The 24,147-nt window shown below is 38.8% G+C and overlaps 1 protein-coding gene across 1 annotated transcript; it reads left to right on the top strand.

The window, feature by feature from the left end:
• Positions 1-9,037: 9,037 nt before the first annotated feature.
• Positions 9,038-15,561, top strand: LOC131679851 (uncharacterized). The gene is made up of 3 exons (XM_058960601.1): positions 9,038-9,679; positions 9,744-10,403; positions 15,409-15,561. The coding sequence occupies exons 1-3, from the start codon at positions 9,038-9,040 to the stop codon at positions 15,559-15,561; spliced, it is 1,455 nt and encodes a 484-aa protein (XP_058816584.1).
• Positions 15,562-24,147: the final 8,586 nt, after the last annotated feature.

The raw sequence follows: 24,147 nt of genomic DNA, 5'->3' as shown, positions 1-24,147 counted from the left end.
TGGCATTTTTGTAGGTTCCCGCTGAGACCGCGTTTGAGAATGTGTGAGTGTTAAGACGTTCACTATCACCATCTTTGTTGACCCAGCTGAAGGCGGGTGTAGAATGGCAGTATAGGACTCGAAAAGAAGAAATAAAAGACAATATATGAGAGACGTAATAGATTAGATAGGTACAAGATACTCCTGAAGTTATGATCATCACATGAGACATACATTAGTACTTCAAACACTACTAATACTTGAATAGCCAATCACCACACATAGCACATCCTTTCTCAATTATCTATTTGTTACTGGTTGATTGTTGGTTATGAGCTGGTGAATAGAGGAAAGGTATAGAACAGACAAAAGGCTCATATCAGCCCTCCCGGCCTCCCCGACACACCACTATCGAGGCGTATTGTAATCAACATCTTGAAGCGGGCTTCTTATATAAATCAAATCCTCAGTAGTCATAATGTTTGGTGGAATATTAACATGAGAACTAATTAACCTCTAGTAGTAGAACTTGGTGCAAATAAAAACTAAAAAGAGCGAAGGTCCTTATATTTAGATAACTCTATTGAATATATTGTGGCTTGATGATGTTTACAATACCGTCAATCCCATCAACCTGCGAGAGGGCAAAATTGACTGTAGAAAAATTCACATTAAATTTACACAGCAATCAAAGAAGATAGAAATACGATGCTGATGAACGAATAATCATCCATATTTGGACCCCTCCTTATTTTGGACGCTTTCATACATTTGTATCCTTTACTGCCAATTATTGTAAATTCGTTTGGTTTGACGAAGATAGTTATATTCTTTGGGTTGTGTTTAAGTACCAGCATAATTAGTTCATCTCTAATTCCTTTAAATTAGTCAAAATTCGCAATTGAAAAATTGATATCGAAAACGATTCACAATTCCACGATTACCAACAGAAATCGGGAGAAGTGATGCACTTTTAAATTGGATTTAAGAGTACAAATTTATTGTTTTTAAATGATCGAATAATTTTGTCTCTATTTGGATCTTGCATTTTATGTATTTGAAATGGTTAGTTTGTGAATTTTTACTTAGAAGTGTCAAATAACTAGTCCAAAATATGTCGTAAAAATAATAGCGTCAAAATATTTCGGGCACAGCTAGATTTTCTTTTGTAATAGCAGTCTGTTTATCAATTTAGAATAATCAAAATTATCACTTTATCAATTTTTTTTTTTTGCGGTGCGGTTGCGGTAAAACCGCGCGGTAAAAGCTCTTTCCCGCACCGCATCTGCGGGAAAAAGTGTCTCACCGCACCGCAGATTTTGCGGTGCGGGTGCGGTAAATACCGCGCGGTTGCGGTAATTACCGCAACCGCGACGAACCCTAATATGTAATATCCTCATTCAATTAAAATCGGTGCTGGTTATCGAATCTGGTATGGAATGATTTTGAACTTAGAATGAATTTAAAATAGAAACTATTTCAAAATTTCTCAAGAAGTTAAAAAATTTCGGGGGGGGGGGGTTCCGGACCCCTAAGACCCTCCTCCCGGATCTGCCACTGACCTCAACGATTTACCATTAACTTCTTTCAGACAAATGTTAAGCCATTTTTAGCCTCAGGTTAAAAAGTTAGAAAATATCAGAGTTTGACCCGGGACTTCGGTTTTTGGGGACGATCTTCGAATCTCCGGGTTGTATAGCAGTTTCTCTGTGTTCGGCGAAACTACGAATAATGTGAATTTTTTAGTAGGGAATTATATCGTTTTTGGACTAATGACCATCTGGTTAAAGCCCCCCAATAAACAAATTACAATTATAATTATATAGTTTGTAAATTATATACGTAAAAACCTGTTTTAATCCACCTAGAGGTGCAATTGTGCCTTTCTCATTTCTCCAAACTATGATTTAATAGCTGGTTCGTACAATATACCTTTATGGAAATGTCTTTCATTCTTATTACACTTGCTAAGTATATATAAGAGCACCTTTTTGCATTCATCGCGGTATCGGTTTGAATCGGAGTTTTCTATGTGATCGACCTCCACAACCCGTAACTCCGGTGCTGGAAGTCGGATGGAGATGGAATTTAATATCAGTTTCTGGGGACGCAACACCTTTCATTTGAGACTAAGTTGAGCAAATCTAGCCATTTTCGAGAAACCAATATAACCGTTATTCTGACTTTGGATGCTTCCGGATCCGTCGATGGTGGCCAGTGTGGCCAAAGAGACTTTGAATGACTGTTGGGGACCTAGATCTACAAATTCAACAGTTGTGTTTACATTTTGGAAAAAAAATCACCTTTTTACATTCATCGCAGAATTCGTTAGAATCGGGATTTGCTGCGTGATCGTACGTATCACCCTGTAATTCAGGAACCAGAACTCGGATCCACACAAAATTCAACAGCAGTTGATGGACCTTTCATTTAAAATTAAGTTTGTCAAAATCGGTTCAGAAAATTCCGAGAAACCGATTTGGAAAAATCAACAAATTTTGTTTTGTAACCATACTCTTCAACTCGTAATTCGGAACAAGATGTCGGTTGAAAATGAAATTCAATAGCAACCTATGGGAATATTATACCTTTCATTTGAATCTTAGTTTGTAAAAATCGGTTCAGCCATCTCCGAGTAACCGATGTGGACATTTTGTTAACAAATCCGCACATACACACATACATACACACATACACATACACACATACATACATACACACATACATACACACAGATATTTTGCGATCTCGGCGAACTGAGTCGAATGTTATATGAGACTCGGCCCTCCGGGCCTCGGTTAGAAAGTCGGTTTTTGGAGCAATTGCATAACCTTTCTATATAAGAAAGGCAAAAGAATAATATTTAATTAGCTTAATAAGCATGAGTTCAATGTTATCTTCATGTGATTATAATTTGCAAAGGTTGGTGGAATGCGTTTGAACGTGTAGGGAATGGGGGTTTAGTAGAGTGGGTGTGGAGGATGCGTCAGAAATCCTTCATCTTATTTCGGTATACGGGGTGGATGAAGGAAATCTGGGCGTGAGGGTGATCCAAGAAGAGGGGAGTGATGAAGGAGGGAGGTGTAAGGGCAAGGTGGGGAGGGGGGGGGGAGGGGCGGCTACGCAATACTCAACTGCATATTTTGCCTTCCATTTGAGACTTGGTTTGAGAAAATCGGTTCAGTCATCATCGATGAACCGATGTGACTTTAATTGTGGAATATGCCCGCAATTCCGGACTTCCGGAATCGTCGATAGTGGACAATATATTCAAAGAATGTTTGATTGGCAATCAGTGATCTAGATCTACGATTAGAAGTAATTTGGTGACCATTTCAATAGTTTTTAGCCTCTGAGGTATTACGATTGTACCGATTTATATGGGAAATTCCAGTGTATCCTTACTAACACCCCTGTAACTCCGGAAGCAAGAGTCAGAACCGAATGAAATTCAGCAGCAGTCAATGGCATTACTGTATCTTTCATTTGAAATTAAGTTCGTAAAAATCGGTAGAGAATTCGTTGTGGAATGGGTGTGATATTAGCTTAGGAACTTGGCGGGTTCCCCGAGGGCGTCATGAACCGTCATAGGTGGCCAATGTGGTCAAAGCTGCTTTGATTGATCATTAGTGATCCAGACCCGAAAACTAGAGTAATGTTACATCAATTTTAATATGTTTTACATCATTTGAACATCATGGTGGTACCAGTTTATATGGGAATTTGCTGTGTGACCGCACTCTTCAACCCGTAACTCCGGAACCGGAAGTCGGATCAACTAAAAATTCAATAGCAGCTAATGGAGCGTTATACCTTTCAGATGAAACTAAGTTTGCGAAAATCGGTTCAGCCATCTCTGAGAAAATTGTGTGAGTTTAAATGACACACACACATACACACACACACATACATACAGACACACATACATTTGCCGATCTCGACGAACTGAATCGAATGGTGTATGATACTCGGCCCTCCGGGCCTCGGTTAAAAAGTCGATTTTTACAGTGGTTGCATAGCCTTTCTTTATATGAGAAAGGCAAAAATGTGAGATAACGAAAAACAAATTAAGTTTTGGGAAACATATTCCACTATGCTATATTTCACCCCCCATTCTGGAAACATTTTTTTCTCCACTAAACCTGTAAGATAAATAAATTTGTTATGGAATTTGTGTTTCGACTTTGTCTTTTAAGCTAACGTCAATCCTGCGCTAATTTAGTTCTGGCACTTAGTGTCGGATTCTGATGAGACAAAGTCGAAACGCGAATTCCATTAAGAATTTTAAAATATTTAGCTATTTACTGGAATTGAAATTTTTTATTCCACTAAGTCACTTAAAGTAGTTTTCAAAATAACTTCCTCACTCTTACTATTATTTATCTGCAGCTACAGCTTTGTGTGAAGGCGGGTGGTTTAATCCGACCGACATGCTCTTCCTAAGTTAACGTTGGCTATTTCTGCAGTGATGCTTAACACTTGACTAGGTAAGTTTTGCCTCTTTGTTTGAACCTTCATAGCGACTCTGGTGATGAATTATCAGATTCCTTGTTCTGGTAAAGGATCCGGATAAGACCGCAGTGCGCTTCCCAAGTTATGTCGCTATCCTGCCTGTTTCATTCTCTTCTCCTGTAAGCGGTGGAGCAGAGAAATGGTCATTAGATTAATCCCCACAGCGAGAATGGTTGTTGTTTGTATTCTTTGAGGTTAGCCGGGGAACCAAACCAAACCGCCAAAATTGTTCACAAATGCGAAAAATTGGCAGCTGCACAAAATAGAGATGATCATTATACTTTTCGAAAATATAGTGTGAGTGTCCGTATGGTGAATAGATTAGCTAATCTATTCCGACAATAAGCTAGGGGCCAAAGACTCACCTGAGGTGGTATCCCAAGCAACTATGTTATATGTTTTGACACTGAGAATGCGGATGATCACATCTGGCTAAATTCAACCCGATTTCGTACATCGCTAGAAAACAAACGATACAACTAAAGTAGTTCTTATTTAAATTAATTTAAATTTTATTTCGGCCCAAACTTGGTATCGTTAGGCCAAGAAAGCAATTCATTTTGATAGAGGAAGGTTCAGAGCGATAAAACATTTCCTGGAAAGCCACATTCTTTCAATTCTATCCAGAGACAAACGTAAACTAATTACTGAAGACAATACTGCGCCAAGCTACGGCAACGCGATTTACCCAATCATGTGCCGGCATAGCATCTTTTCGACCGAGGCAAGTTTCATCAAACACGTTTTGTCTGCACGGCAAATTTCCCATAATATTTTCCAGCAACTGCCTACAGCACATCTATTTGACACGAGAGCTCATCCACCTTCTTCGCCGTGCTCTTTCTTAGATTGAAATGTATCCGCCCAAATGCGGAGCGCCGTCTACAGGTATAACTGGGATTTATGGCCATCGTAAACTTTGTTACGCATTTGATATTATTGAGGCAATTTCTTGCGCGTGTGACAGTCACTCACACAAGCGGAGCGCTCACGCAGATTATGCAAGTACACTTTATGGTGTTACATTTATTTATATTAGTGTCTACAACGTAAGTGAAAATACGAAGCTGATGCTCGGAAATGGTATGGTAAATTGACGAAATAAGCTGTGCTTCGTTTTTTTGTGTCCGGGCTACCTTGGCGGTGAAATGTAGAATTTTCGGCTAAACTACTAAAATCTCTCTTTTTGCGATTTTTTTTAAATTTTAGAAGCATCATTAGAATAAAATTGATCTAAAGGATGGCTTGTAATAGTGGTACATAATACATCTTGCGTCCGCGGCGTAATCTGTGGGGGGGGGGGGGGGGTAATTAAACCCCCCTTAAATCAAAATTAATTGAATTGAAAAAAAAAAATATTTTGGATGTGACCTGTTTGATTTAAAAAAATGTTTAGTATTCAAATCATAATTTTTGAAGTTTATTATCTGATCATTACATTGAGAATTTAATGTTTTAAACACCATGGTGATCTTGTAACTGATATTTTAGTGAGGATCTTTTAGTTGACAAATCATGTCAATATCTAAGAAAACCCAGTATGAAAACATTCTCATAGAAACTGATGAAAAATTGCATTTTCCGTTGGCCTCTAGTAGGTCAAGATCAGTTTATATGAGAATTTGATTTTTTTGGGATTAATAATTATTTGAATAGCCACTAATTGGGATTGGAAATAAAGAAAATAAAAAAAATCAAGTTAGTGGCTATTTATGACGTACATTTGAGTACTGAATTAAATGAATACAATTTCGTATCCAAGAACTTCGTATACGTTCTTAAGTTATGATCTTTAATAGCTCAAAAACAGTTTTTACGGTAAATATCATATAGCTTCGAAACCGCCAGCTATGGAGATTTAGTATTTTCAAAGAATTTAGCAACGTAAAGCATCTTCTGATAAAATAATTTTGGTGAATAACCCTCCCAGATGGATGCATTAATTCTTAAAACAAATTTAGTTTCGAAAAACTTCTTCAGAAAAACAGTCTTCAGTAAAGTTTTCGAGAATTTTATACAAATAACGTGGCTAAAGATATGAATGCTCCATATATTCAGGGCATCGAGATATATTAGGCCTCTTCCGAAAGTGAACCTTCAAGACAAGTCAAGTTATTCTGATACTAATGTATATGATCAATCTTTTCTGCTGTAAATAAATAATAAAATCAACATTTTATCCAAGCCATTCGTCTCTGGAGCTTAGGGGCCGTTCATAAACCACGTAGACTCATTGGGGGGACGGGGGGGGGTCTAGCAAAAGTCTATGTTTGTCTACGAGGGGGGAGGGGGGGTCTTTGAAAAAATCTAAGTGGACTTTTATTTTTTGTTATTCTTGTATTACTAATTATAAATAGGATTTAAAGAGAGTTGTATTCAAAATATCGGTCTATTCAGCTAGGTGTATTTATGCAGACACTTCAAAGCTAGTTCACTGTTGAGGTAACTACTCGTTAAGCGACCGCTCAACCCAGAACCCACGATTTTTTTTGGACCACCACACACGTTGTTGTTTCTTGCGTATATTTTGACATAGTTTTGATCTAGGAATAATACAAAATGACAGTTCTAAAGGCGATCGCTCAAAATACCTCTCGACGGAAGATTTTGACTGTGAAATCATCTGAGACACCACTAGTTAGCAGACATGCATGGACCATTAAATGCATGAACCATAAAAAGTTCAAAAATGGTCAAAGTTAAGCATTAAAACCATCATTGTAACAACAAAACACCCGATTTTTAACAATAAGTGGATAATTTTTTTTACTTTTTATAAATTGATTTCGGTGGTTAAAGCAGTAGTGTAGTTAAACTTCTACAACAAAGTGTTTAGTCGAGTTAATCAGTTTCTCTTGCAATCATTTACACTGATTTCAAAATCTTTAAACACCCGTTAAATTTTATGTCTTGACCCTACGGAACTCCGTGCAAACCGGAGTTAAGCTTTGATATTCTGCAATAATACTTTCAGATGACATGGCTATTAATTACAAAAATAAATATTTTTGGGAAGATTTGAAAAGTTTCGTTCCCTTAATAAAATAAGACAATTTAGATTACCTTATTATCTTAGAAATATTGAAATTTGTTCACGAAAAGTGAAATTTGTGTACATGTTTGGTTTAATATTTTAGTCTAGATGATAGTACACATCGACAGTATTATTTTGTAATTGTTTCTTATATTTTAACAATTTTGAATGTACCCGTAAGGCCCAAAAAGTGTTTAGCAATTCTGCATTGCAGTTCGGTCTTGACCATCGTACGAGACAGTCTACTTCTATTGGTTCTGCTTATCGACACATCAAAGGTTATCTCTCTATTGTTTCGAAAGATCTATACATCCAAACAAAAGGTGTTGCGGCGGAGCGCACTATTTGTATATCCCCTAGCCAGTGATTTTCATTATCTGTAGACAAGTGAACAAAATAAAAATCTAAGGCAGTCCTGTCCAGCCACCGCCGCTGGCGGTCGGTTGTTCGTCTATATAATTTCAAATTGCTTTGTTCAATATCACAGTCCATCCTGGTGTCGTTGTTTTTGTGTGTTGTTTTTTGTGTGCTGATCGACGATCGAAAGATAGGAATGGATCCTACCGCTACGATCGATCATAATGGTGCCGTGACCAGGATAAAAGTATCTGGATTCGAGCCAATGTCTGTCGAGCGTTCCTGCCATCATTTCAAATTACAATTGTGTCGCCAGCCAGTTATTCGGTAATTGGTAAGTCGAACCGAAGCCTTCGTGAGTCACATAGTAGCGCAGCCGTCCTTCAGCCGGAACCTAGTTCTTCACCAGCCAGAGTCCAGTCCTCTATTCATCGAAGTGCTGTCTTCAACCTATCGGAGCCAAGTCCTCCAATCGCAGGATTCTAGTTGAAGCAAGATGAACCTTGCACCACAGTTCCCGTTTGTATCGTAACCGTTGTTTCGTTTCGGAATGGTTCCGAATTTCCGCAAGGTTCAGAAACAATTCCAGTTTCCAGCCAGTGTGTCATTTTCAGCGCTCAGAAAGGTTCCTACTTTCTGCGAGACTTGGAAACGACCCAGTTTCCAGTCAGTGTATTTAATATGTACTCGCAAAGGTCCCCACTTTCCGCGAGGTTCGGAAACGTCGCAATTTTCCAACCAGTGTCCCGTGAATGATCAATGGCAATGTCGTTCTGTGAAGAAGAACCTATGCTGACAAAGGATTGTTAAAAAACATTCGTTTTGGAGGGGGAGTATGTTGCGGCGGAGCGCACTATTTGTATATCCCCTAGCCAGTGATTTTCATTATCTGTAGACAAGTGAACAAAATAAAAATCTAAGGCAGTTCTGTCCAGCCACCGCCGCTGGCGGTCGGTTGTTCGTCTATATAATTTCAAATTGCTTTGTTCAATATCACAGTCCATCCTGGTGTCGTTGTTTTTGTGTGTTGTTTTTTGTGTGCTGATCGACGATCGAAAGATAGGAATGGATCCTACCGCTACGATCGATCAAAAGGTTATTGTTTGCTGCTGAAGTTTTTTTTTCACAACCGTGCTGACGGGTAAGTGCGAGAAAATGATCCACGATCCGGGAGGAGGAGGGCCATCTTCATCATTTGGCTCTCGATTCGAGTGGTTAAACAACGACGAAATCGATAATAACGACACACCTAAGGTCCAGAGACAAAAAACAAAAAAACGACTGGCAAATCGAGAAGCTACGAACGAGACGCAGTTCACCAAATATCTTAGGATAGATGGAAAAAATAATGGCCCCAGATATCTAATTCTTTCGCGGGTAGATCCAGACACAAGTATGAAAAACGTTTCCCCTTTTTTCATAAAGAAGGCGGTTGATGCAATTACTCCGAATGTGAGGATCACTAGAATACAAGACGGAACACTTCTGCTGCAAACGGTGGACAAACAACAGGCAGATAAATTATTAAAGCAAAGTTTATTAGGAAACCAGATAAAAATTAAAATTACCGATCACCCCACACTGAATACTACGAAAGGAACAATCAGCTGCTACGACCTTAAATTCCTAACGGACAAGGAAATTCTAGAAGGATTGAGTGACTCCCATGTCGTGGGGATCCAGCGAATAAAACGAAAGAACAGTAATAAAGAATTGGAAGATACTTCAGTATTTGTACTGACCTTCAATTTAAGCTATTTACCAGATTCAATCGATGTCGGTTTCTACCCATGCAGAGTAAGACAATATGTTCCAACACCGATTAGATGCATGAACTGCCTTAAGTTTGGACACAAAAAAGATCGTTGCCGTGGAAATAGGATCTGCGCCAACTGTGCTGAGCTCTACCACGATGAAACTAAGTGTAAACAAGAGTGTTAACTGTCGTGGCTCTCATTCCGCATTAAGCAGAGAGTGCCCTGTTTTCATGGATGAATTCGAAATCCAACGAATTCGAGTCACTGATCGCGTTAACATGAAAGATGCGAGAAGAAAACGAAGGCTCCAGGCCCCTGCCGTATTCGTTCCCCAGCTGAACCAAAGCTTCTCCGAGGTCGTGAGGCACCGCTCCAATGATATGAACGTTCAAAGCTTCAAGCAGCCCCAGTCACAAAATATCCCGGACCAAACACTCCATCATCATAAGAAACAATCACCTGGAACAACACCACCATCAGGATTACATGAAAATCAAGAGACGCAGATACGAAGTCCTACAGACAGAAACAACCAGCTACATCAGCCGATCACAAGTAACACGATCGACAACTACAGCGACCAGCCGATCCAACAAAATGAGAAGACCCCGAAGCAACAAATACAACCCCAACCCAACAAGCAATCAGACGGAACAACACTACGACCAGAGATAAGACAAGAGACGACAACAACAATAGCAATGAGGTGCGAAACGGACAGCGACGATCAGCTATACCAACCGATTTCGAATACAACTAATGGAGTAAACACACACGAACGAACGCAAGGTACGAACAATGAAAGCACATATGACAGAGATAGAAATATAACTGAAACCATTTATGATAGTACGATAACGATGAACCCCTTAACTACACCAGCAAACAGTTTTGACACAGTATACCAAGCAGTTAGAAACTCAATATTCCTCAATGACCCCCCCGATCAATGAACGCTACCGCTAGGGATACTAGCTCACCACTAATTTTTATCTTATGAACCCTACAATTATACAGTGGAATACGAACGGCTTCTATAACAAATTCAATGAAATTAAGTTATTGGTCAATGAACTCAATCCGTATGTGCTATGCATACAAGAAACACACTTCGATCACTCGAAAAAACCAACTTTGAAAAATTTCTGTATCTATTATTCAATTGATAATTTCCACCTCCGCGCTTCTGGAGGCGTAGCAATCTGTGTCCACGAGAACTATCATTCTATTGAGATACCTTTAAACACGAACCTTCAAGCAGTGGCAGTTAAAGTATTTTACCCGTTAGAGTTGACTATATGCAACCTGTATTTACCGCCTAACACAGACATAGCCAAATCAGACATTCAAAACCTTATCAATCAACTAAATCCTCCTATTTTATTCACTACGGATGCTAATGCACATAATATAATGTGGGGCTCTCAAAAAGATGATTGTCGCGGAAAACTCATTGAATCACACATTGAAGATAATGATCTAAATCTTTTAAATGACGGTTCAAATACACATTATTCCTTGGCGAATAACTCATATTCAGCAATCGATCTTTCCTTCGGGTCTCCTTGCTTACCAACACATTTTAGATGGACCATACATTCAGACTTATGCTCTAGTGATCATTTCCCAATTATTATCTCACCACTGAAGTGTTCCTTGCAAATAAGCAGACGCCCGAGATGGATCACGTCAGCCGCAGACTGGAAACTTTCCAAGATCAAATATCGGCAAATATTGCTCCAGAGAACGATGTGAAAATTAAAGTCAAAACGTTTTCTAAAACCATTGTTAACGCGGCTCAAAACTCTATCCCTAGAACCTCGTCAACTGTCAAAAGAATTAAACCCCCTTGGTGGAATCAAGAAATCGCACAGGCAATTAGAGAACGGAAAAAAGAGTTACGAAAATACAACAAATATATGACTACAGAAAATGAGATGTCATACAAATTAGCGAAGGCCAAAGCTCGTAGAACGATACGTGCAGCGCAAAAAGAATCCTGGCAGAAATTTGTTCCCTCAATTTCCCTGAATACGCCTTCTAAAGAAATTTGGTCTAAAATACAAAAAATATCCGGAAAATTCGCACCCCAATTCATAACTTCTTTGAAGATCGATAACTCAATAATAACAGACACCCAAAGTATAGCCGAGGAATTAGCTAAATCCTTTGCATTTACGTCCAGTTCTCAGAATTACACCGCACAGTTTCTTCAGTTCAAAGCACAATCGGAAGAAGTAGACCCTATTGGAATATTGCCAGATCGGTGCCCAGAACTCAACCATCCTTTCACCATGAATGAACTAGACAATGCTCTGCAAAGCTGTAGTGGATCTTCCCCAGGACCTGATAATATTCAGTATGACATGATTAAAAACCTTACTGTTGACGTAAAATACTACCTCCTAGAAATGTCTAATGAACTCTGGACACAGCAGAAATTCCCCAAAGAGTGGCAAGAGTCTTTGATTATCCCAATAAAAAAACCTTTTAAAAATGCATTAAATTCTTCCAACTACCGTCCAATCTCCCTAACATCATGTTTGTGTAAAGTCATGGAGAGAATGATAAACAAACGTCTTGTATGGCATCTTGAATCACAAAATTTTTTCGATCCCAACCAGTCCGGTTTTCGAAAATACAGAAGCACACTTGATAGTATAGTTTCCCTCGATTCCGCCATCCAAGAAGCATTTGCTGCAAGAGAGCATTCAGTCTGTATATTTTTTGACATAGAAAAAGCCTATGACATGACATGGAGGCATAACATAACCAAACACCTATCGGATCAAGGCGTCACTGGAAATATGTTGGCATTTGTTAAACATTTTCTGCAGAATAGAACCTTCAGAGTTTCATTGGGAAATACATATTCATCCGTTCACACGCAAGAGAACGGGATACCCCAAGGGTCAGTTTTGAGCGTTACTTTATTTTTGGTAGCAATCAACTCAATAAAATCATGCTTTGCTCCCCCTATCCTCCGCTTGATTTTCGCAGATGATTTGGTAGCATTTTTGAGAGGGAAGTCAATGATAGAAATCCAACAAACTTTACAGAACCTGTTCAACCAACTTAACACATGGTGCATGGAGACGGGCTTCAAATTTTCGGTTTCCAAGACCAAAATCATTCATTTTTGCAAATTGACCAGCTGCAATTCTGATCCAGCGCTATATTTAAATGGGCAAAAAGTTGAGGTCGTAAATACCAACAAGTGCCTTGGTATGATATTCGATAACAAATTGAACTGGGATCGCCATATACGACAGTTGAAGGCAAACGCGCTTGGCGCGTTAAAAATTTTGCATACACTGTCCAATACAAATTGGGGAAGTGACCGAAAAACACTGCTAATATTACACAGAACACTAGTGGTCTCTAAACTTGACTATGGATCCGTAATATATTGCACAGCTAGGAAGACGTTATTAAACCAACTCAACTCAGTCCACCAGCAAGGAATTCGTCTTGCAACGGGAGCTTTCCGGACAAGTCCCACAACAAGTCTGTTGGTAGATGCTGGAGTAATGTCGTTGAAATTACGAAGAGACTTTCAAACGTTGACATTTGGAATCAGGATCCTATCGTTAGAAAACCATCCCCTCCACCTAATACTAAAGAATCAGATCAATAATTTCAAACAGACGAAAAAACGTCACTTCGCTGCTCGCTTCGATACTACTTGACAACTATATAATTTGAACATATCGAATATTCAAAACAGAAATTTTCACGCTATTCCGCCATGGAGCGGTCAAAATATACGAATCGATTACTCGTTGACCACTCATCGCAAAGACACTACACCGTGTGCTGTATTTAGATCAGAGTTTAACAGAATACGTGAACGTTATAAAAATTATTATTTCATCTATAATGACGGTTCGAAAATTGGGGAATCAGTTGGATATGCGATATACAGCCAAAATTATGAATATAAAAGGAATCTACCAAAAGTTTGTTCAATCTTCACGGCTGAACTGATAGCAATTGAAGAGGCAGTGAAATCTGCATCTTGCTACGACTTGTCTTTATTCATTATAGTATCAGATTCCTTGAGTGCTCTCAGAGGATTGGAAAATTTGTTTTCCGAAAACCCAATTGTGCAAAGAATTCACGACTTGTTGAACTCCCCTTAATATAAACTCAAAAACCCAGTTTTTCTTTGGGTGCCTTCGCATAAGAAAATTGAAGGAAATGAGAAGGTTGATCGTTTGGCAAAAGAATCTCTAGATGAGCAGGAAAGGCAGGTTGCAACAACAACTTACGATGCCACTAAAACCGCGAAAGCTATAATCAAATTGAAACGTGATAACGAATGGTTAGATGTCACTAACAATAAACTTAGAAATATCAAAGCCATAACTCAAGAATGGATCTCCTCTAATCGGAAACATAGAAGAGAAGCCGTCGTTCTTTCACGATTAAGGATAGGGCATACCAGATTGACTCATAGTTACCTATTTAACCAAGACCCTCCTCCTCATTGTGAAGAGTGTGACGTACCACTAACAGTGAATCATTTAATGTTCCTTTGTAAAAAATATCAGCTACAGCGAAATACTTTCAAAATAACAGAACAGGCTTTAGGAGATAACTCACAAATGATTGATAGCGTCATGGAATATTTAAAAGAGATCCAATTATACTCAGAAATATAAAAGTATTTATTCGCACTGTAGGGAATAGCGAGAGTTTAATGATATTTAACATATTGTAAGCAGATTCCATTATATGTTGTATTTCTAGTAGTTTTTAATTAGTATTAGTTTCAACTTTGTATACAAAAGTAATCAGGCGCTGATAGCCTATGAAGTGCTGAGTGCCTTTAAATCATATAAATAAATAAATAATTCTGCATTGTTGGTGTAGGTCGCACTTCGGTCAAAATTTGAACTAGTTATAGCAATATATCTGTTTACATATACTTGAGTGCCTAACCTTGAAAAGAAATATTCCGCTACACAAACGTTGGAAAGTATCTTGAATTGGCGTCAATTAATTTGATCAGTCATAGACAAAAAACCTTTCTTTAATATTTAAAAAGCTTGAAATAAATCTGAATACTAATTTTTATTTGAACATTATAATGTGCTTTTTGCTAACTTCACATTTCCCGCGAATAAAAAAAAATTAAAAGTCTACGTATACTTTTGGGATGGGGGGGGGGGGGGGGGGGGGGTTAGTAAAAGTCTATTATGGTCTACTAGGGGGGAGGGGGGGGTTGAAAATTCTCAAATTTCGGTCTACGTGGTTTATGAACGGTCCCTTAAAAGGATAAGTTTCTTGATCGGTCAGGAGAATCAATTCGATCTTTCCCTTTTGGACTACCGAGTAGAAAAGTAGAATTGAAATTAAAATAAAATAAAATGCTTTACAACAAATCGTGAGTCAAGCAGTGAAATGTAATTTAAAAAAAAGAGCAGTAAGGGTAAAAAAGTGAGTCGTTAAAAAAGTAGACTGTGAAAGGAGTTGTGATACTAGCAGCCACACTCCGGTGGCGAATCCATCTTGGGTTTTATTGCTGCGGGATCGAAACCCGGAAAATCGTGGATTACGACCGAGTGCTATTTTGATCACTTTCCGTCCGTACAGGATCAAATCGCTAGTGGTATCTGGCTTAGATTACCCTGGGTGTACCTATCGCCCCGTGGTTGCGTACCACTATAGGTATATTCGGAGAGCGTTGGTCATCGGTTAAAGTTACTCGGCCCACGGGCATCACACGCTACACGTGATAGCCGGATTCGTGGCATGGTCTTCTAGGGGAAAGACTACCAACGCCAGAGTGATCAGCCCGACTCACGTCCCGAAATCGGAGGCCCTCTGTACGATACCACCCCGTTAGCGCAGCTCGGCAAGGAAATCACGCCGATAGGCAACGAGCGTTCGATCACAACCCAGAAAACCCCACCGTAAGTGAATTTCCCCCATCATTGTCCCTCACCACCGTTTGCTACCTGTGGGCGAGCATTGTCGACGCATCATTAGCAGCAAACATCAGTCTCGCAGAGATCGGTTTTCTTGTCGGTCAGCATCGTGGTAGCGAAACCACCTAGAAAGGGGTGGTCGGCAGGTACCTAATCGTCGTCTTCAAAACCTGTAAGTACGCGCACCTTTGACACACCATCACACCAGCTACGAGTAGGGAAATCTTGTTTGTTAACAAGTAGGGGAAGAGAAAAGGATTTAGGGAAGTAGGAAGACTCGCGTAGAACAAACACAAAAGGGGAGTGACGTCACGAGCAGGGACTGGGTAACAGTTAGCTCTTGCAGGAGGCAGAGCAGGGGATTGTAAATAACCTTTTTGAAAAAAACAACGAAGTCACGCCAATTTTTAAACTTTTTCTTTTATTTATTTGCCTTAAATAAACTATTATTTTTCTCTAAGTAACTTCTTTTAATTAAAATCAATTGGATGAACATTTAGATAGGTAGAATCAGGTAAAGTTTGGGAGCATTTGGGGAATTATTGGAATTGGACTTGGAAACATTGTTTGGGTTGTTGGGAAAGAAGTTGAGGTGGTTTTACGTTGGTGGGTCAAGACATCGCTAGCTGGGCACTATTGACCGGAGTTCTTGGCAGACGACTCCGTCGCTGCTCATTGAATGAGCCAGTTTTGTTTGTTCCCTCACCAATTGCCTGCCTGAGTGATTTTATTTTATCGACTATTGTGACTGTCTCAGCGTCTGTGATATATGGTCACATGTGTTGCTGATTTGCACGGTGTCGGCAGCTTTCACCCAAAGCTGCGACGATGGATCCCCATCACGGTAAGTTCTATTTTTACCATTTTTTTGTTAACCAATAAAATCACTCAGGCAGGCAATTGGTGAGGGAACAAACAAAACTGGCTCATTCAATGAGTTTCAACGTCGCAAATGCTTAGTGTGGAAGTTTACCGTGACTTAACTTTTTGTCGGTTCCGACAGCATGAAGTAACAAGTTACTTTATGCTTGTCCGGACATGCCGTAGACTCAGGTGATTCGCTTTTCTAATGCCAAAAGACCCTGACTCCTACGGTAGCAGACAAAAGGTTAAGTCGCCGGTGAGCTCTAAGCCTGCATATATGATCATTCCACGCATTTCTAAACTTTCTCCCTTCAACACCTTGCTCTCCCTTGAGTACTATGGCTCTAAATATTGAAAAATATACTTCACCTTCCAGTCCCTTGCTAATTAAATGCCGTAAAAACTGTTAACTTATTGCTAAACTTTCACTTAAATACTTTACTTACCAATCAGTCTAAGACCATGTTGTCCTTTGCTGTATCAAGAAGTCGCCTCCAGTTCACTCTGTCCATGGATGTTTGTCGCCTCGCAGGGCACGAAGACTCCCCAGGTCTCCGTCATCTTGCTCGATCTCTCCTCCTTGTAGCTGCCAGATTAGTTTCTAGAACAATTTTTATCGAGTTGTTCACCATTCTGATGACATGCACAGCCCACCGTAGCCGCCCAAATTTTGCTGAGCGAACAATGGGTGGTTCTCCAAGCTACTCTTGCAATTCGTTGTTCATACGCCGTCCCCACATTCCGTCTTTCATATGCATCCCATCGTAGATCGTTATAAAGACGTTCTATTCGAAAATACTAAGTGCGCGTTGGTCGCCCGCCAACATACTCTAGGTTTCTTGACCGTAGAGGACAACCGGTCTAATGAGCGATTTGTAGAAGGTTAACTTCATTTTTTACATTCTTCAATCGAAGGTTTTATCGAAGCCCAAAGTAATAACGTTCACCTGCTAGAATACGTTTCCAAATTTCCCTGTGGTGTCATTTTTAGCGGTCATTATCATCGCCTTCAATCGACATACTCGGTGGGAGGCGTAACCTCTTACTCTCATGAACTATGTCTGACGCATTTGTGACCAGTTCAATTCGCTTTGTGTCAACCGTCAGTCGGATGTAAGTCCTCACCATCGTTTTAAGATTGAGTGCCACATTATTGACATTACCGGCGAAGCTAAAATGCTGAACAAAAGAAAGAACTCCGTATTTGAGCATTATATGACAATTTTCTCAACGAACTCGCTTGCTAATGATGATGGGCGGCGACAAAGAATTTGGGAGAACACCTTCAGCAATATGATTACTCGGTAACTAATTACAACATTCCCGCTTAACACCCTTTTTATAGATGGGACATACTACTTCCTCCATCCAAACCTTCGGTAAAATCTGTATCTCCCGAATATTCAAAACCAACCAGTGGAGTGCTCGGCCGCGAGTAGGTCTCCATTAGTATCTCTTCATATGTCGGCCTGTGGCACACAGCCTTTTGCTCAAGCGATTTATATACTCCTGAATTTTCGCATCTCTGTATAGATGCTCCATCGCCTCGGTAACTCGATCTTTCTGTAGGCGTTTCTGAATCTATATTCGCACTGTGGAAGGTTCGAACATTTATGATGTCGGAGAAGAAATTTCATTCATTAAAACGTGGTCGATTTGGTTCTCAGTGTGTTAATCAGGTGATCTCAAGGGTGGCGTTCATGTCACTAATGAGGAGCTTCACATTCTGCCGCAGGCCTCAAATGTGCGTGAAATGCATCTTTCTCGTTCTCGGGTCTCGCTTCGTGAGGGCAGTGCATGTTGACGATGCTGTAGTTGTAGAAATGGCCTTTAATCCACACACACACACACATCCTTTAGCTGAACGTCTGCTTCTTGATTACGCGTTGGCGCATATTGTCCAGCACTACAAAGCTGATTTCCAACTCGTTTGTTGTGCTGTCGCTCTAGTAGAATGTAATCGCTCGATGCCCGCTTTTCCACACATTCAGTCCCGCCAAGAAAAATTCATACAATGCTACGGCTTTGCAGTTGTGAGTTTTCGGCTCATCGTGTAGGATTCGTTCAAACCCAGGGAAGCAAAGTGACCTGCAGTTAGAGGTGTGCCCCGCGCCGCCGATTTCAGGTAAAGGTCGGCAGCGCGCCGGCGTCACGCCGATGTGCTTACTATTTTTACATGCAATCGCCGGCGCGGCGCGGCGGCAGCGGTGTGGCGCACACCTCTACCTGCAATTCGATGTGCCAAGTTTTCAAATCGTAGTCTTTTTTTCGTTACGTGGGCTTTGACCGATAAGCCTTTTCTTCCTGATTCTGAATGTAATGTGGTGTTTTCTGGTCGGCTAGTTGGGTTTAACCCAACCTCCTATCCCGTCAAAGGACAGCCGTGCGGGGTTTCTTTGCCACCACACGTACTCAGTTCAGTCTACGATAGGGTTATACAGCCCATGCCCACTCGCACCTTCTCATTTCGCTTCTACTGCAGAAGACGGTAGTACCCAGTCGATACCGGCCTACAGATTAAATTTATTTATTTATTTATTTATTTTTTTTTATTTTTTTTATTTATTTATTTATTTATTTATTTATTTATTTATTTATTTATTTATTTATTTATTTATTAATTAATTAATTAATTAATTAATTAATTAATTTATTTATTTATTTATTTATTTATTTATTTATTTATTTATTTATTTATTTATTTATTCGTTTTATTTTGAACGGACCTCAGCGGTCTTATTGAAATTCTAAAGCTACTTAGTATAATACAAATAAAACAACATAGCAACATAATGAACATATTTTACAAATATTCCACTAATTAATCAACACAATAAAACAAAATAAAAATGCTTCACAAATGTAACAGTAATTCAGTGCGGTTGTGGTGTCCATGGATCGCCTGCATAATTCCTACGGAATTCTCGGAATACCGTATTCCTTGTGGTCACTATATTATCAAAATTACATTATAATGAAGCATTTTCGAAAAATCTACGATTTTCGTCAAATTCGACCATCAAAAGAGGATTTTAATTAAATGAGGTTATTACATATTATTTTGTAGAATGAACATTTCAAAATCGAAGTTTCGGACCTCCTCTGAAATTTTTTTCTGGATCCCCCCCTGTAATGAAACATGTCTCATATGATCAAAGATATCCCATATTATGGTACGCCAAATGCAATGTTAATTTTTTCTAAGTAGGCTGGGAACTTACATTCCAGAATGATGGTATAGCTTAATTCAACTAGTTCAGCTCTGGTTTGATTTTCCACATAAACAGTCTTTGATAAATACAAAATAATCCCTTTTAGCAGACTTTGTAACATTAATTTACACAACACATCGAACAACATTGATACCCCTGTCGGCATTGGTTAAACACAAACCGTACGGAACTGTATCACCTTTAACGCATCACCTATCTCAACCAATGCTACATCAAACAATTCACCGGAGGCTGGTAGCCTGCCCGAAAGCCACAACAGGAACTCAAAATTACAGTTCATTACTCACGAATCCGGCGGCATGACACACAATGTATCACGGTAGGATCAAAGAATCTCCCTTCAGGGGTATCATTAATCAAAGCTTGTTCGTGGCGTGTATGAACGTGTGTGTGTGTGTGATAATCGGATATGTTTTTATTCGCTATCGTCCTTTGCATGCATAATCCAAATATTTACACAGCTGGTCAGTATGATTATGATGCAATATGCCCGGTTACAACTATTGCAGCTGAGAGTAGATGGTATTTGCGAGAGATTATGGTTAGGAAGATGACAGATTTCCCGTCCTCTCCACAATTCCCTGCAGCCGGGTGCTACTCTGTCTTGAATCCGGGTCACCTGTCCGGGCGATTTATACACTTGTCTGATTGCGTTTCTGTTCGGGGGAAGGGAAGCAGCAAGGAAACATCTCGGATTAAACGGTGCTTTCGATATGAATTATTACTCTTCGCAATGAGTTGGATAAAGCAGTACCCTTTCACACTATTCACTGCCAGAGAATGCACCCTATTTCAATGGCAACAGCTGCAGCTGGTTTGTATTCTCGCTACGAGCGACTTCCAGGTCACACATCGCCTAATTCAATTCACTTTTCATTTAAGCGCATAGCTCTTAGCTATGGATCAATTGAAACCATTGTCCTCTTGCAACATAGATAATTTGAAGATGGTGATGCACAGTGGTCGGAAACGCCAAAAACGTGAACTTAATTCACTAGAGGCGAAACCATCGAGTATATTCACAGGGTGTCTTTGGAGGAATTGTTCGTATGAATATTCCCCACAATCTGATAACAATTGAAATTATGCAGGGCTTACTATGATCGAACTAAAAAAATTAAGTTTTTATATTGACGAGATAGAAAGTTGGTGTCTTCGACAAAGTTTGAGAACCCTGTGAATAGGGTAAGTTTACTTTATTATATTTTTTGAATTTTTCCATGCAAAAATCAGCAAAATAATTTTTTTTAATTTTTTTTCGTAAAATTTAGTAATTAATGGTATCCTTTTGTAAGCATTAAATTCGTTACGATATGTCTATTTGAGTATATATTAGTTTGTGATCTTCAATGATATTAAAAACTTCACATTTTCGCTCCCACTTTTATAAAACCTGACATATTCAGGTATAAGCGAAAAAATACTTGTAATTGAATATCAAACCAAGAATTTCAAAAATCGGGGCAAAAAAAATTCAAAATTTTTTTCTGCTGATTTTTGTATGGAAATGGTAAAAAACATGATAAAGTAAGCTTACCCTATTCATAGGGTTCTAGAGTGCCACGCACGAAACCTCCTTAGTTTTATTCTGCATAGTTTACACAGTTAAAAAAGTGCCTGTTCGTGCATTTTGGTTTGGTTTGGTTTCTTTTTTATACGTAGTTAAAGTTGGTGTAAAAAAAGTAAAAATCTTCAATAACTTTGAAGCGAATAAGTCTTCGATTATGTAGTTTTGATACCTACACATTTGTCTTGAACATAGTTTGCACGAAAAATCACAATGAAAAAAGTTATATTAAAAAAACTAGAAATCGCCTTATAAATCTGTAACCTTTAGTCCTACAAGCTCAAGTTCTTCAACAAAATTCTTCACTATGAGCATTTCTTAAACTTTAGTTCAATCATAGTAGGCCATATCTCATTTTAATTGTTATCAGATTGTGGGGAATATTCATACGAACAATTTCTCCAAAGACACCCTGTGAATATACTCGATGGTTTGGACTCTAGTGAATTAAGTACACGTTTTTGGCGTTTCCGACCACTGTGTGTTGGAGGCATTGCGTAATTTATGACAAATAGGTAAAACAATTCAACATCAAACATACCTTAACTGTGAAATTAAATTGCATTATAATGTAGTAAATTACCAAACCATGTAAATAATAAAGATGAAAAGTATACACTTGCTGCTGAGCGCACAATACATATATCGAACTAGAAATTATATGTCATCTACAAATTTTTATAAAGGGTGCGTTTAGCATTGTTTTAATCACGGCCGTCGTAGGATCAGAGCAGGCCCGTAGCCAGGATTTTGTTTCGGGAGGGGCTTAAAACTTGTTGCATAAATGTGTTAATTCTGGTGAATTGAGATAGTCGCATGAAACTGAATGTAATTTTGAAATTTTCTTAGTGAAAACAGTTCCAAAACTAAGGCAATAGACAATATGTTGTCTGATACAAGAAATGGTATAGTACATCGACGAATTCTTGCTTTTGAATTTGGTTTTTATTATTAATTTAAAAGCTACCATTTTCACCGTTGGAATTTGCAAACGTGGTCTGGTAGGTGCTCCCATCATATGTACAACTTGAAGCCAACGAAGTGAGGCTGTCCAGCACAGATTCATACGATATTCGTTACGTCAATTGCCTTGGAACGATCCGCTGAGCCTGAACCATACGAAGATTGTTGTCGATTATTAGGACTACACACTTTAGAAGATCGTAGACCCGCGTCGTAAACTACCTTCGTGTCTAAGCTTCTTATGGCTGAATGTGATGTTCCCGATCTTCTATCACAAATTAACCTCTACACACCAACCCGTGTCCTTTGTTCTCGAACACTGCTGCACTCTGAAATGCAAAGACACTAACTACGCTGCCAACAACCGATATTAGAAATGACCCGTCGCTTCAACGATTATAACGACATCTTCGACTTCGTCATTAGTTCCGCGCATGCCACTTTAGGATATTTCTTTTTAGCATAGTTGATTAGGACTCAATTATTTAAATACAAATACAAATACAAGAGAATCTCGAAATTCGCTCCAAATCTTCTGATTAGGCAGGCGATTTGTAGATGCGCAGAAACGGTTCAACTCCTATTCAACTCAAATTTATAATAATTTTCAATTTAAATGATGATACATTAAAGACTATTGTAAGACAAGTGAGAACAACTAATTATTTATCTATTTAAGTATTCATATTTTTCATAGATACTATACTTTTATGAAATTGATACTTTTTATATCAATAGACAGGCTTATTTTTCTAGGCAATTCTTCTACTAGATCCTTGAAACTATGGCAAAAGACAGACCAGTAATTTTGTTTGTTGACATGTGACGAGTGTACAAAAAATACTACTGATTTCTCTACAAAGCATAAATAAGAACTATAGCTGTATTTACCTAGATTAAGCAAATATTGTATTTGAGCACACGAAGCTTACAGGTTTCATTTCGAAATTCATGGATTTTTGGACAATACAAAAGAGATGTTTCAATGAATTAATTTACTAAACTAGCCGGAATTTTATCTACCATAGGAATGTTCACTAATCGAAAGGAAATCCCCTGATTACTGTTATCTTGCAATTTACGTAAATTTTGTTAAATGTAACCAAAGCTTAAAAAAATTGACATGCCTGCGTGAACTTGAAAGAGAACCGAAATTCAATTCCTGCCCGCCGCGCCCGCGATGAATGAAATGTTTGGTTCGTTTCTCTCGTCATTCATTCTCCCGACATAGCGCATTCGGGTTCGCATATGTTTGGTTTCAGAAGCAAACTGAATTTTGTTTATAGAATTAGGCATAGGCTAGCTCTGAGAGGGATTATTGAGCGAAAATGCACTAGACATAGATTACACAGCTCACTAATGCTCGAACTGTCCACATAATAACAAATGAATGCTTTGGTTGGAGAAGGAATTTATATTTCCTCTGCACTCAAACATTCGATTCTGCATGAAATTTCAGTCAGTTGGAAAGTTGAATGACCGAGGCATTGAATCTGAATGTCAGTTTCGATAAGCAGAAATAGTTAACTGATTTCGAAATTTCGAAGCACTGAACATAACATTGATGACACCACTAGAATTACTCGAAACTATAAATATGGGTGAGCTAAATAATTTTAGCATCACACTTGCTTCCGACAAATCAAAGAAAACGCATCGCACTTGCTTCTCTTGTGCCGAAGAGACTTTCTATGTTTTTAAATTATTGTAATTTATCCAATTTCTGTGAATCTTTTGCAAAATTGCTTATCAGCGGCAGTTTTCGTGATACGAAGATGCTTGCAGTTACTCTTTCTAAGTCAATTCAAACAATCTACTCAGTAATTGGTTCGTTTTTAATTAGCTCAAATTTTTTTACAATCATCATCAAGATTGTAAAAGATGCATGACTTCTTGAAGAAAGCTGTAATGCTTTTTGATTACAGGTTTGTTTTACCAACATTTAGGA

This window comes from Topomyia yanbarensis, chromosome 2 (assembly GCF_030247195.1).
Source record: "Topomyia yanbarensis strain Yona2022 chromosome 2, ASM3024719v1, whole genome shotgun sequence".
NCBI lineage: Eukaryota > Metazoa > Arthropoda > Insecta > Diptera > Culicidae > Topomyia > Topomyia yanbarensis.
Note: the sequence above shows the minus strand (reverse complement) of the source record. Positions and strands in the feature narration are given on the sequence as shown.

Excerpts from the sequence above, each read along its gene's own strand:
- LOC131679851 (XM_058960601.1), top strand. The coding sequence starts at position 9,038 with ATGATCCACGATCCGGGAGGAGGAGGGCCATCTTCATCATTTGGCTCT. Across the intron at positions 9,680-9,743 it reads TCGGTTTCTACCCATGCAGA|ATCGTTGCCGTGGAAATAGG; the intron begins GTAAGACAATAT and ends GACACAAAAAAG. Across the intron at positions 10,404-15,408 it reads TTTCGAATACAACTAATGGA|GGGAAAGACTACCAACGCCA; the intron begins GTAAACACACAC and ends ATGGTCTTCTAG.